Consider the following 13,941-nt stretch of genomic DNA (forward strand, 5'->3'; position numbering starts at 1 on the left):
AGCAGTTTATTCAAACTCACAGTTGATCTTGTCGTAAAATAAAATTCACGCTTTCAAGCCCCAGTTTGAATTTTTGAAGAAAAAAAAATGACCTCTTCATCGTCTTTTGATATTTTTGTCAAGTTGCTTCCGAGAGGCATAGGATCAAGAAGCCTTTCTTTTCTTTCGGGAGAAGGAACAAGTAATACCGATTCATCATCAACTTCCCCAATGATGGACGTATTAATTTCTCCTCCAAGATTGTCGAACGTCTTGCGCGAAAAGACGATTGGTAATAATTCATTGCAATTATTTGATGAAACAAAATCATATTATGAATTATTCCCGGCTATCGAAAATAAGAGAAAGAAAAACGCGGAAGATGATTTGGTAAAATTTGGATTAACTTGGGACAGTTTTGTGAAACCAAAAATTTCCCTCTCTCAAATTTCACAAAAAGTGAATGCAAATTTTGATAAAAAGATTGAAGAACAAAATGGAAGAAATTTATTGGAACATTTCTTGACAGCTATTGAAGAAAACTTGCGCTTGGATCAAGTGGCATCTAACAAATATGGTGTTGCAAGCGGTTTATCCAAAGGACAACTTGCTTGCCTTATTGCTAAACAACTTTACATTGCCAAGAGAAAATTTAAACACAATCTGAATGTTAAAAGTGTGTTTAAGGATTTTCAGAATATGGGCATTGGTTTAACATTAGATCCTAAATCTCAAAAACTTGTTCAAACTGTAAAAGAAGGGAATGTTATCAAAGTCCTCCAATATTTAGACAAGCTCGTTGATTGGATTGACAGATTTGCAAAACCTGGATTACATGACGAAGAAGAACGAAGATATTCCAAACTTGAAAAAGTACTCATCGGAACTGGTGAATCGCAAAATACTAACACCTATTTCATCAAATCCGAGGGCGAGAATGACGATCTTGACCTTGATGAAAATGTAGAATTCGGATCAATGGACGACGCCGAACACGCTGCACATTTATATCATCAATTTAGACCTCTTTATGTTTTCTCCAAGAGTCAACTTGAGAATGTGTTGGATCAAACGAACATATTTTCCTATGTTGGTCAAGATGATGAGGATATTTATGAAGAAAACGAAGAAGAAGAGGAAGAAGAACCAACCTCCATGTACAGCATGGAATGGCTTGAAAAGGAATGTAAAAAAGTTTGTAAAACAGCAGGAATTGAAAACGCTGTGATGGAACTTTTGCAGAAGAAGGGCCAAAACGATGTTGAACTTCAATCAAGACTTTTTGATATTCTTGGTGAAAATGCTTTCGAGTTGATGTCCATAATCATTGAACACAAGTCAGAGCTTTTGAAAGATTTTTACAAAAAGCAAATGCAAGAACATGCGATTGAAGGAATCAACTCTTTCTCTCATGTCAAGATGACCACTTCAAAATTCAAGGAAGCGAAAAAGGGTTTGAGAAAAGAAGGAAAAAAACTTGGAAGAAAGCACCAAAAAAAAATCAATCTTTCTGGTGGCAGTGTTAATTTGAATGAACAACTTGAATTGAAGGAATTGTATCAAAAATTCAAGAAAGAAAAAGATCGTACTATTTTAAAGGAAGGAGAGGGCGAAGCAAGAGTTTTGAAATTAGGAAGAGATGTCATTCCAGAAGAAAAGAATGAAGCTGACAAGGAAACACAAGAACGTGTCATTAGACAACCAACCTATGAAGAACATGTATTTCCAGCTCCAAAACCACGAAAAGATACTCAACCATTGGTACCTATCTCAATCTTTGAAGATTGGGCTCAACTTGCATTCAAAGGATATACTCATCTGAATCGTGTACAATCTGATGTTTTCTACTCTGCTTACAAAACATCAGAAAATTTGCTAATTTGTGCACCAACAGGTTGTGGTAAAACAAACGTTGCCATGTTAACAATATTGAGAGAAATTGGCCAACATTTCAGAGGTGGTAAAATTAGACGTGAAGAATTTAAAATTATTTATATTGCACCTATGAAGGCTTTGGCAGCTGAAATGGTTGAGAACTTTTCAAAAAGACTTGCTCCCCTTGGTATTGTAGTAAAAGAAATGACTGGAGATATGCAACTTACCAAACAAGAGGTTCAACAGACTCAAATGATTGTCACAACTCCAGAGAAATGGGATGTTACTACAAGAAAGGCTACCGATCAAGCACTCATCCAACTCACTCGATTAATCATTATTGATGAAGTTCATTTATTGAATGAAGATAGAGGCCCAGTCATTGAATCCATTGTTGCAAGAACATTAAGACAAATGGAAACTACTCAATCATTAATTCGATTAGTTGGTCTTTCGGCTACATTGCCAAATTATATGGATGTTGCTCAATTCTTAAGAGTGAATCCTCATTCGGGCTTGCACTGGTTTGACGGATCATATAGGCCTGTACCACTTGAACAGAGTTTTATTGGAGTTAGTTTAAGAAATCCAATTCAGAGAAGTCAGGAATATAACAACATTGCTTACAATAGAACTCTCAAGAACTTAAAGAAACAAAAACAAGTCATGGTATTTGTACACTCAAGAAAAGAAACCTCAACTACTGCAAAGGCATTGTTAGATTTAGCAATGCAAGAAGGTACAACAGAATTTTTCACTCAAGGAGTACCTGAGAATGAGCATACAAAGAAATGGGTAACCAAAGCTTTAGAGAAATGTCATAATAGAGAATTGAAGGAGTTAGTTCCAAAAGGTCTTGGTATTCACCATGCTGGTTTAGTGAGATCGGACCGAAATCTTGTTGAGAAATTATTTGCTGAAGGTGTTATTAGAGTTCTCTGTTGTACATCAACACTTGCTTGGGGTGTAAATTTACCTTCCTATTGCTGTATTATCAAAGGAACAGAAGTTTACAATGCAGAAAAAGGTCAAATGACTGAACTTGGAATGTTGGATATTATGCAAATTTTCGGTCGTGCTGGTAGACCTCAATTTGATGTTGAAGGTGAAGGTGTGATTATTACAAGCTATGATCAATTGCCACGATATTTGAACTTACTCAAACGTAATTTACCAATTGAATCACAAATGACACAAGATTTAGCAAATCATTTATGTGCAGAAATTGTTTTAGGTACCGTATCTAATGTGAGAGAAGGTTCTCTCTGGTTAAATTATACGTATTTATTTTTGAGAATGAGACAAAATCCAATGAATTATGGACTTTCAATTGAGGAAGTTCAACTTGATCCAACTTTAATTGGTACAAGAAGAAGTCTCATTGAAAAAGCTTGTAAGGTTCTTCAAGAAAGCAAAATGATTATCTATGATGAGAAGACAGGGGTGGTTTCAGCAACCGATTTGGGACGTATTGCTTCTCATTACTATATTCACTATGAAACAATCCAACTCTATAACGAAAAGTTACACGCTAATTTATCAGAGTCTGATGTTTTACAAATTGTTGCAAGTGCTAGAGAATTCAAAAATATCAAAGTTAGAGAAGATGAAAGTGATGAACTGTTACAATTGTGTACAGATGCTCCTGTTAAGGTTAAAGGATTGGAAGACTACACTGGAAAGGTTAATGTGTTGATACAAAGTTACATTTCTCATGTGAAGATCAAAAACTCTTCTTTGATCTCTGATTGTGCATTCATTGTCCAAAGTGTAGGAAGAATTGTACGATCTCTATTCGAAATTGCTGTTAAAGAAAGATGGTCATCATTAATGGACAAACTTTTAACTCTCACAAAATGTATCGATAGAAGACAATGGGTATTTGAACATCCTTTAAGACAAGTACCAAAATTACCATTTTATACCATTCAAAAACTTGAAAGTAAGAATTTAACACTTTCAAGATTGGTAGAATATGAAGAATCAGAGTTGGATCAGGTCATCAATGTTAAAGGAATGGGAAGAGTGATAATGGAAGCCATTGATAAATTCCCTAATCTTGATTTAGAAACAAACGTTCAACCAATCACAAGATCTGTATTGAGATTCCAAGTTAAAATCAGACCAAACTTTAATTGGGACAAAAAGTTGCACGGAGAAACTGAACCATGGTGGATTTGGGTGGAAGATGAAAATTCAGAATATGTTTATCACTCTGAATATTTCCTCTTGAAACAAACAGAATATGAAAAGATAATGAAAGAATCTAAAGGTGAAGATGACGATCCATGTTTCACTCTGAACTTTGTGGTTCCATTCAAAGAAGATCCAAGACCCCTGTATTTCATCGTTCGAGCAGTTTCAGATAAGTGGATTAGTGCTGAAGCCCAATTAACTATTAATATTAAGGATATTATTTTACCTGAAGGTTTTGCGCCAAGCACACCACTATTGCCTCTTGATCCACTTCCAGTGACTGCATTGAATAATCCAGAATATGAAAGACTCTTTACAGACAAGGGAATTAAGTATTTCAACCCTGTTCAAACACAAATATTCCACATGGCCTATCATACTGATGAAAATATTTTGGTGGGTGCTCCAACGGGTTCAGGAAAGACTTCTATTGCAGAGTTGTGTATGATGAGATTGTTTACTTTGAAACCTCAATCTAAAGTTATTTATATTGCTCCATTGAAAGCCCTGGTGAGAGAACGATTGACTGAGTGGGAAAAGAAATTTGTGCAAAAACTTGGAAAACGAATGGTTGAATTAACTGGTGATTTCACTCCGGACGTCAAGCTATTGAAACAAGCAGATATTGTCATTACCACACCTGAAAAATGGGATGGTATTTCTAGAAATTGGCAAAATAGATCCTATGTCAGAGATGTTGGACTTATTGTCATGGATGAAATTCATTTGCTTGGAAGTGAGAGAGGTGCAATTCTTGAAGTTATTACTTCACGTATGAGATATATTTCTTGGCACACTCAAACACCAATTCGTATGATGGGTCTCAGTACCAATATGGCCAATGCTACTGATTTGGCTGATTGGTTGGGTGTCACTCAAAGAGGTCTTTTCAACTTTAGAAGTTCTGTTAGACCTGTTCCTTTGCAAATTAGCATTTCTGGTTTTAGTGGAAAGAATTATTGTCCTCGTATGAACTCGATGAATAAGCCTGCGTATCAAGCAATTTTAAGACATTCTAACAACAAGCCATGTCTTATTTTCGTATCTTCAAGAAGACAAACTAGATTAACAGCTATGGATTTAATTGCATATTGTACTGTTGATGAAAATCCTCAAAGATTTTTGAACATGAATAATGATGAATTGGTTCAAGTTTGTGAGTTAGCTCGTGACACAAATCTCAAACAATTTTTGACCTATGGTATTGGTATCCATCATGCAGGTTTGACACCTTCGGATAAGAAGCTTGTTGAAGAATTGTTTTTGAATGGTAAAATTCAAGTCCTCATTGCGACAGCAACTTTGGCTTGGGGTGTTAACTTGCCTGCTTACTTTGTCATTATTAAGGGAACCGAATACTTTGATCCAAAAACTAAACGATATGAGGACTATCCACTTGTGGACGTCTTGCAAATGGCAGGTCGTTCCGGACGCCCAGGATTTGACGAAGAAGGAAGAGTATTTATCATGGTTCATGATGTGAAAAAGAATTTTTACAAGAGATTCCTGTACGAGCCATTCCCGATCGAATCAAGCTTACACACTCAATTACATGATCACATTAATGCTGAAATTGTTTCAGGAACCATCAAGACAAAACAAGACTGTTTGGATTATTTGACATGGACATTTATGTTCCGTCGTTTGGTCCAAAACCCATTCTATTATGGTATTGAAGATTTGTCTTATGAAGGTCTTAATAAGTGGTTGTCCAACAAAATTTCTGAAATTATTGATGATTTAGAATTTGCTGGACTTGTAAAAGCTACCGATTTATCTGTGGATAGGAAGAAACTTTTACAAGTGATGACTACTGACAGCGGCAGTACATTTGGTTCCATGACAGCAGAGAAGGAAAAATCTGAAAAAGAAAAACAAAAGAGAAAGGGTATTTACTTGGAGCCTACTGCTACAGGTATTATTGCCAGTTACTATTATTTGTCATATAGAACTGCCTCTCATTTCAATAGACTGATTCGACCTGATTCTAGTGTTAATTATTTGTTGGAATTGCTTTGTGAAGCAAAAGAGTTTGCTGAAATTCCAGTTCGACACAATGAAGATAAGTTAAACAAGGAATTGAGCGAGGTGATACCATTAGGAACTTATTTATATGACTTTGAATCACCTCACGTGAAATGTTATTTGTTATTGCAAGCTCACTTTGAAAGAGTTAAATTACCAATTGTGGATTATATTACAGATACTAGAACTGTGTTAGATTCCACAATCCGTATTGCACAAGCGTATATTGACATCTGTGCTGAGAAGGGTTATTTACAAGCATCTTTGAACATGATGCATATTTTACAAATGATCATGCAAGCAAGATGGGAAAAAGACTCAACATTGTTCCAATTATTTAGTAGCTTACCATGTCCACGTGAGAATTCTAACACAAATGACGAGGTTTATCAACTTGTCGAGTTATTGAGAAATAAGGAAAATATTACTGAATTGAAACAATTACTTGACATTAGATATTCTTCAAAGAATGGAGAAAGCGCTCTACAACAACTACTTTCCAAGTACACGAAAAAGAATAGCTTGGTGAACAATATTATGAAAATTATTGACGAATTTCCATATTTAACAGTTCGTGTGGATCAAGTATTGCATGATGAAGAGGAGCACAAGATTGAAGTGAATATTGTTATTGAAAGAATTAGTAAGCCAAAAGAGCAAGCTTACACTCCCATGTATACCAAGCAGAAAGATGAAGGATTTTGGCTCATTGTTTCTAATCCATCAAATCAAGAACTTTTAGCATTGAAGAGAGTGAGAGCCAACAAGAAGATTAATTCTACTGAAGTTTATCTTCCAATTACTGAGAATGACAAGGAGTTGGAAATGCGAGTGGTTTCTGATTGCTATTTGGGGTTGGATACTACTGCTAAATTCTTATGCAAAATTCAAACACAACAAAACACAAAGTAAAATTTAGGACCTGGTTTAAACTGTTAATCCAACTCATCCAAAACTTGGTATAACAAAGTATCCTTTTACCACAGTTCTAACAAGAGCATTTGAATGGTTGAATCTCGAGTTCATCAGGAGGACTCAAACCATACAGCCATGAAAATCTAACACAATCTTCAATAGATATACGATTGTGCATTTAAGCGCAAGGACATAATCTTGAGCTCATGGCTTTGCTTGTGGTGCAATCAAATCGACTCCGTCTGGTGCCAATAAAACAAGTGTTTCTGACCATGTAAGGAGCACGTGAGATCAAATACTTCTCTCTCTGACAATCACAATTTGGTTTGTATTTCCTCAATTCTGAACAGTGATTAATATATGGAAAGTATTCACTGTCACATTTCTTTCCATTACGAAGGCAGCAATGATCGCATGATTCATCTTCTTGACACAATATCGCTTTAACGGATGTTTTGAAATGGGCCAGAGAGAACATGGAAGAAGGAGAGAACCCAAGAGTTTCGTTAAATTGATCATGGGCAAATTGTCTCTTGAAGCTCCGTCCATGCTCTTCTGAATTGAAAACATTTTCATCATTATCACATGGAGAAAACATTGAATGTGAGCATTGATCCATATTGAAATGAAACATTAATTTTGCAGCAATTTGTGCTTCATAACAATGTGGAAAATCCAAATCATTTTGATTGATTTGACGTAAATTACCCACTGATGATACGAATCCAATATGTTCCATTAATTGTAATCGATACGTGTAAAATTTACGAGTCTTTCCAAAATAATTCATTCCCATACTATCATATTGATTCCAAAATTCTTCCAATAACCAATCCACTGGAGTTGCTCGTCCACTATGCTGTTTTAAGAATTCCACCATGGCGTAAAGATCATTACCATTTAACATGACACCATTTAACCCAAATGAAACTCTCACTCCACTCCATTTTCGTTTTTCCATTTCATGAATGATATAAAGCAAATGTTGTGATGCTCCAGGACACATGATAAAATCATCTTCCATAATCATGACCATTTGATCGAGATAATCCAATTTGATTTGGTTAAAAATGGAATAAAAATCATTTAAATGTTGTTTCTTTTTCAAAGGTAGCAACACACTGGTAAATAAAAGATTGTGTTGAGACTGTTCGTTGAGATCAATAATTGTAATTCGTTGGTGAAAATTTTCATTTGTGGACAATTTCTTCTTTCCATTGATCTTGGTTTCAAAATAAAAAGCTAATTGCTCCAATTCTTTTCTAAATTTAACTCCTTTCACATTCAACAAGGTCATACATGGTTGAAAGAATAATGTTTCCAAATTTAAAATACTATCCATGGTTCGATTGAGATACATGAAGGGTGAATGGCCGAGAAGTTTTAAATTTTCTCTCGGAGCAGTCATGATGAGAAAATGTATGGTACATTTGGATTTCTTGATGATGGTCCTTGATGAGAAGGACGGATTCGATTTGATGGAATGTTCTTTTGAAAACAAATCATCTTCCTCTCTTCCAAGGAGGAAAATCCTCGGATCGGAATTTGTGTAATGATCCTTCATCCATGAAGCCTGATCATCTTTGCGTACGATCAAAAAACCACACACCACGATGAACAACAAGAGGCAAGATGAGAAAATTATTGAATTTCGTAACTTGTTTGATGAGTGTTGTTGATGGTGAAAAAACATTTTTTTTGGTCAACCAAAATGTCTGTCTGTTTCTATACAAAGGATGATGACTTGGTCAGAACATTATAAAGTCAAACAAACTCTTGGAAAACCTTAATGGTCATCCAACAGACATTTCTTTTGACAAACGTCTTTTGTGTATTTCCTTTCGACCGAATTCATTCTGAACTTTGAGTATTAATAATAGAACAAAAAATGTCATCAAACCATCATGGGTTGTTAGAGATTGACTTTAATGTCCTTTTGTACGATATTGTTATTGCTCATCTTGATGATGTTTCATGGATCTCTTTCGGATCCACCTGTAAATTATTGTACAACAAAATAGTAAACAACCCGAATATTTGGGAAGAGAAATTGAAATTTCAAGATCAATATATTGAAAGAGCTCTCAAAGAAGAGAAATTTCTCAATCACTTCGACGGGAAGGAGGAATCTATTGTCCAGAATTTTCTGAGAGGATATCATCAATTCCGATACCACATGTTTACTCGTTTGGATTCCAATAATAGTAATTGTTTACTGAAAGACGAAAAATCAGCAAGCCTTGAACCTTTGATCAATGTTTGGAGAAAGAAGAGTAAGGATCTTCTCTCTCAAAATCAACAGATACAAGAGGATGCTAAAACATCCATTATGAAAATTCAATATTTATTATTTAAGAAATATAGATTTTGTAACATTGTGAGCTATTCCGATGAAGCGCACACTGATGTTTGCAGACATTTAAATCATTCGGTAATGTCTCTCAAGACTGGATTTTGGAAATCCTATTTTGTGAATTGTCGACTCAAGCCAAAAGAAGTTTATTGTTGGTCGATTTTGTTAACACAATTCGATCGGTTACAGTCCAATAGTTGGTCTATTTTAGTGGGTGTGGATTTCAACCATCGTGAAGCTCCAGAACCATTGAATACTTGGCTGAGTTTTGGTTATTGTATCAAATCGAATGCCATTGTCAAGCAGTCCTATACATCTTACAACGTCTCTGATCTCAATCAAGAAGGACATTTAATTGGGTTTAAATGCATACATCAAAAAAGCCGTGTGGATTTTTATGTATATCTAGCGAATGGTGTCATCCACCATTTTGAATCAAAAGAAGGTATTGAAGGTATTTGTCGACCCATTGTGTCATTGGTAAATGGTCAACACATGGTCAGTATTTTACCTTGGGATGGAAATGTCAGTAGTTTAAAATTGACCATTGAAGATAGTAATTAAAAGAAATGCATGAATATGCAATGGTCTAGTATTATACTAAACGAGAGAAGTTGGAGAATTCTAATCTATTGAACCTTCATAAATTTTCAGGACCTTCAACAATCTCTCGAGTTCGACACAAATTCCAGCTTTTCAAGGAATGGGATTGAAAGCATTTTTTGAAATTAAAAATTTAAAAAAACATCAACTACCAAATTTACACGCAAATTCCATCCATACACCACAACTGTCAATGTTCAATTCTGCTACTGCTTTAACTTTTGCATCACCATCTTCTGTGGTTGATAGTGAAGAAGAAGAGATCAGCACCAACTCTCCTCTCTCGGAACATCTTTCCACCAAATCCATCAAACGAACCCTCTCCAAAGTTCTCCATCAATACGAACATGAATTCAAAAACGCTCTTTCACAAGAACAGCACCTATGGAAGGAGAGAAAACGCCAACTCGATGAAAGAGAACACTCCATTGCCCTGAAAGAACACGATTTAGAAAAGACTGAACAAGCCTTGAAGGAACACGTTTCACGACAAGTCTCGGAACAAGTCGAGAAGAAGCGAAAGGAAATGATGAGCGAATTTGCTCAACGAGAATTGAAGATTGCAAAACTCGAGGAACAAGTGGCGAGTACTTGCTTGCTGGAGAATCGTCTCGGTCCGAATCGAGTCATTCGTCTCAATGTAGGAGGTAAACTCTTTTGTACCTTTCTCTCCACGTTGAAGAATGAAAAGGATTCCTTTTTTGGTGCCTATTTTAATGATTACTTTGATCCGAAACCAGAACAACACGATCAAGCCTTTTTCATTGATCGTCCCTATGAACACTTTCATTTGATTTTGAATCATTTGAGAGGAGTGGATATTACTAACAACTTGAACAAGATGAAGGAAGATGAATTAAGTAACTTTATGGAAGAAGTCATGTTTTATCAAATCCCTTCCATTTTCAATCTCTTTCCTCGTGGTCATGGCAAAGCCATGTTGATGAATAAGTACGGTATTCAAATTCCAGATATGTTGTTTCATCCTAATTACATCTCTTCCAATGCAGAACTTTCACCCGATCACCGAAGAGTTCGAAAGATTGCAGGTGATTATGATTGGAATTGTTCCTGTTTGGGTAAAAAAGAGTGAAATGATTTTTCAGTGAAACTTTTAGAGAATTGTACACACGTGTCGATTGGATTTACAACGACACGATCGATTGAGGTCAATTCAGACAACACTGCACACTTTCCTATAGTTCATGATGGCAAGTTGTATTGTTCTAAAATGTGCACGAGATATGGCTACAAGTATGTGTATCGTAAGATCAAGGATGGATCGATCATTAAGGTTTCATATGATCCAGCAAAGGGAAGGATTTCTTTTTGTGTGGATGATAGAAATCAAGGTGTTGCTTTTGACCTACTTGCAAAAGGTATGACATTGTATCCTATTGTTGAGTTGGGAAATCCTGGTGCTCATGTTGAGATGTTGTAAATGTGTGTATGTTGTTGTTAAATGTCAATGAGATGTTAATTACGGCGTTTTGAACTTGGGATGGTGAAAAAAGTTCATAGTTCTGTTTCTTGACAGCTGTCAAACATCAAAAAAACATGTTTGCGTGTTTCTCGGGCCATAAATCTGGCAGTAGACAGCCATCACTCCCTTCATCATCTTCTCCAAAGTCATCATCCTCTTCTCAACATTTGAACGATCAACTCTCTTCGGAATTACTTTCCATTTTACTTTCATTCTTTTCTCTTGAAGAGAAATTAAGAGTTTTGAGATTTGTTTCTAAAACCTGGTTTACCTTTTGTTGGGTTAGTACCAACAAAATTCATATTGATCAAACATGGAATTATCAATTTGTGCAATATGTGATTAAATATGTAGTATTAGAAAAAGCGTTGCCGTTTATCGAAGAATTGAGTATTGGTCATGAAGCAGTGTTCAAGAAAGAGCATGACTTGACTTCTTTTACAACACTCTTTTGTGAAAAGTTTGCTTTGAAGAGTAATCGTCTCAAATCATTGTTGATCAAACCAGCCATTAATTCAGATGAATTCTATTTTATTTGTACCAAATTACCCAATTTGACACATTTAAAGGTGAATATCCATAATTGTAGAAATGAGAACACCAATGAATTAATAACTGAATTTTTTGAAGAGTCATCCATAACAGAACCAAACGATATTCAATTCAAAAGCAATGAAATTGTTTTACCCAAGTTGAAATCATTGACCATTGAAAATGCCAACTTGTCAAAAGAATTGATCTCAAAAATTTTGTTCTTGATTTTACACAAGAATCTTTTGATGAATTTTAGAAACATGGGACTTATTCAGTCGTCTCAAACAGACATTCCATCAACCAATGAATGTCAAATGTTAGATCATTTGGAAATTTCTAAAAGCAGTCAATTAGATGAAGGATTTGAAATGTTGGAGAAGTATTTGAAATTCTATTGCGAAAATGAATTGAAAATTTACGGTGCTGTGAGTGAGAAGTCTTACAAAAACAGCATTCCCTTAAAGTCTCTCATATTCAGATATAATTTATCAATTCAAGATACTGGATGTGTTGCTTGCTCGAACATTTTCAAGGGTATTGAAATTCTACATTTTGACAAGAATAAGAAACCAGAATTGACGTTTGGGACTGCCCCTAAAAGAAAGGAAGAATCTTCGGTATTGATTACAGAAGATAATGGATTGACAAGCATCTTGTACAAATTCAAAGACACTTTGAAAGATTTAAAGTTGTCAGAGTTTGCATTTCATGCGTCAGGGTTACAAGATGACATTCCATACAATTTCACACAAGTTCTCACACATTTGAAAGTGTTGAAGGAGATTCATTTGGATTTAGGTTCATGCTCGAGGTCTGTCCGCGTTCAAGCTCCATTTTTATGCTCAAATCTATTTGAATTGTCAAACCATATCGAAAAAATTGTCCTCAATGAATGCGGTGATGTGTTAACACAAGAAGGTTGGGATACCTTGACAGGAATGAATCTGTCATCTGAGAGCTCGATTTATCCTAATCTTCACACGCTCTATATTCACAATGGGAAAATGTATAATGTGACAAGAAGTTTGATTCGAGAAAATGCCTTTATGAATTTAAAACATCTCACATTGGACTATTGTTGCCGAATTGAAAGCTTGTTTACAAATGCAAAAGAACCTGCTTCTACTTCAACAATTAGCGAGACTGGTGAAGTTCTATCAGTTCCCGTTAAGAAAAAGCTTTCTGCCTTGACTTTTGAAAGATGTATTCGACTCAAGTATGGGATGGAGCAATTACTTGCGATCTGTGACCTAAAAGTTTTGGAACAGTTGGATTTTATCGCATCGAGAGAGTACACCAATTTTGAATGGATGTTAAAACTGAATCATGTGAAGAAATTGGACTTGAGTAACAATGTGCAAATGAAGGATGAAGATTTGAGATGGCTCGTTAATTGTGAACAGCTGGAAACTTTATCTCTTGCTCATAACAAAACTCTCAAAGGAAAAGGACTTCAACATTTGGCAAACACTCCACGCATTTGGGAAACCTTGCGTGAGCTGAATTTGGATTGGTGTAGCAAGTTAGAGGACGAAGGATTGGAAAATGTTTCAAAATTTGCAAACATGAGAGTTTTCAACATTCTTCATGTGAAACATCTCCATCGTTTCGATTATTTGAAAAATTTGACTCAACTTGAAACTTTGCTTTTAGTGAGATGCTTTAACATTAAGGATGACAATATTATTCCAGTCATTGAGAATTGTCCTCACATTAGAATTCTGACCATTCATGGTGGACATTACGGTTATAATGAATTCCTGACGAACAAAACCATCAAGGCCATTGTACAACATTTAAGAGGGATTCAACAATTGACGATTAACTTTGCAGCCATTACTGACAAGGGTGTGAAGGAATTAACGGCATTGCCATTTCTAACTCATCTCAACGTTCAGCGATGTAAAGTCACTGACAAAATTCAGAAATACTTGCCGCACACCTCGATCATTATGGATATCGATTACAAAAAGTAAGG

General features: G+C 35.4%; 5 protein-coding genes across 5 annotated transcripts; 4 read left to right on the forward strand and 1 right to left on the reverse strand.

Moving 5' to 3' along the window:
• Positions 1-87: 87 nt before the first annotated feature.
• FDP41_006695 (uncharacterized protein) lies at positions 88-6,987 on the forward strand (the record flags this gene model as incomplete). Its single annotated transcript, XM_044710357.1, has 1 exon — positions 88-6,987. One exon carries the CDS (start codon positions 88-90, stop codon positions 6,985-6,987), a length of 6,900 nt encoding a protein of 2,299 aa, XP_044558798.1.
• A 181-nt stretch (positions 6,988-7,168) lies between these two features.
• FDP41_006696 (uncharacterized protein) lies at positions 7,169-8,398 on the reverse strand (the record flags this gene model as incomplete). Its single annotated transcript, XM_044710358.1, has 1 exon — positions 7,169-8,398. One exon carries the CDS (start codon positions 8,396-8,398, stop codon positions 7,169-7,171), a length of 1,230 nt encoding a protein of 409 aa, XP_044558799.1.
• A 480-nt stretch (positions 8,399-8,878) lies between these two features.
• On the forward strand, positions 8,879-9,907 carry FDP41_006697 (uncharacterized protein; the record flags this gene model as incomplete). Its single annotated transcript, XM_044710359.1, has 1 exon — positions 8,879-9,907. The coding sequence occupies one exon, from the start codon at positions 8,879-8,881 to the stop codon at positions 9,905-9,907; it is 1,029 nt and encodes a 342-aa protein (XP_044558800.1).
• A 232-nt stretch (positions 9,908-10,139) lies between these two features.
• Positions 10,140-11,039, forward strand: FDP41_006698 (uncharacterized protein; the record flags this gene model as incomplete). Its single annotated transcript, XM_044710360.1, has 1 exon — positions 10,140-11,039. One exon carries the CDS (start codon positions 10,140-10,142, stop codon positions 11,037-11,039), a length of 900 nt encoding a protein of 299 aa, XP_044558801.1.
• Positions 11,040-11,503: 464 nt separating this feature from the next.
• On the forward strand, positions 11,504-13,939 carry FDP41_006699 (uncharacterized protein; the record flags this gene model as incomplete). Its single annotated transcript, XM_044710361.1, has 1 exon — positions 11,504-13,939. The coding sequence occupies one exon, from the start codon at positions 11,504-11,506 to the stop codon at positions 13,937-13,939; it is 2,436 nt and encodes an 811-aa protein (XP_044558802.1).
• Between the last annotated feature and the right edge of the window lie 2 nt (positions 13,940-13,941).

The sequence above is a fragment of the Naegleria fowleri genome (genome assembly GCF_008403515.1).
Source record: "Naegleria fowleri strain ATCC 30894 chromosome Unknown tig53, whole genome shotgun sequence".
Lineage (NCBI taxonomy): Eukaryota > Heterolobosea > Eutetramitea > Acrasida > Naegleriidae > Naegleria > Naegleria fowleri.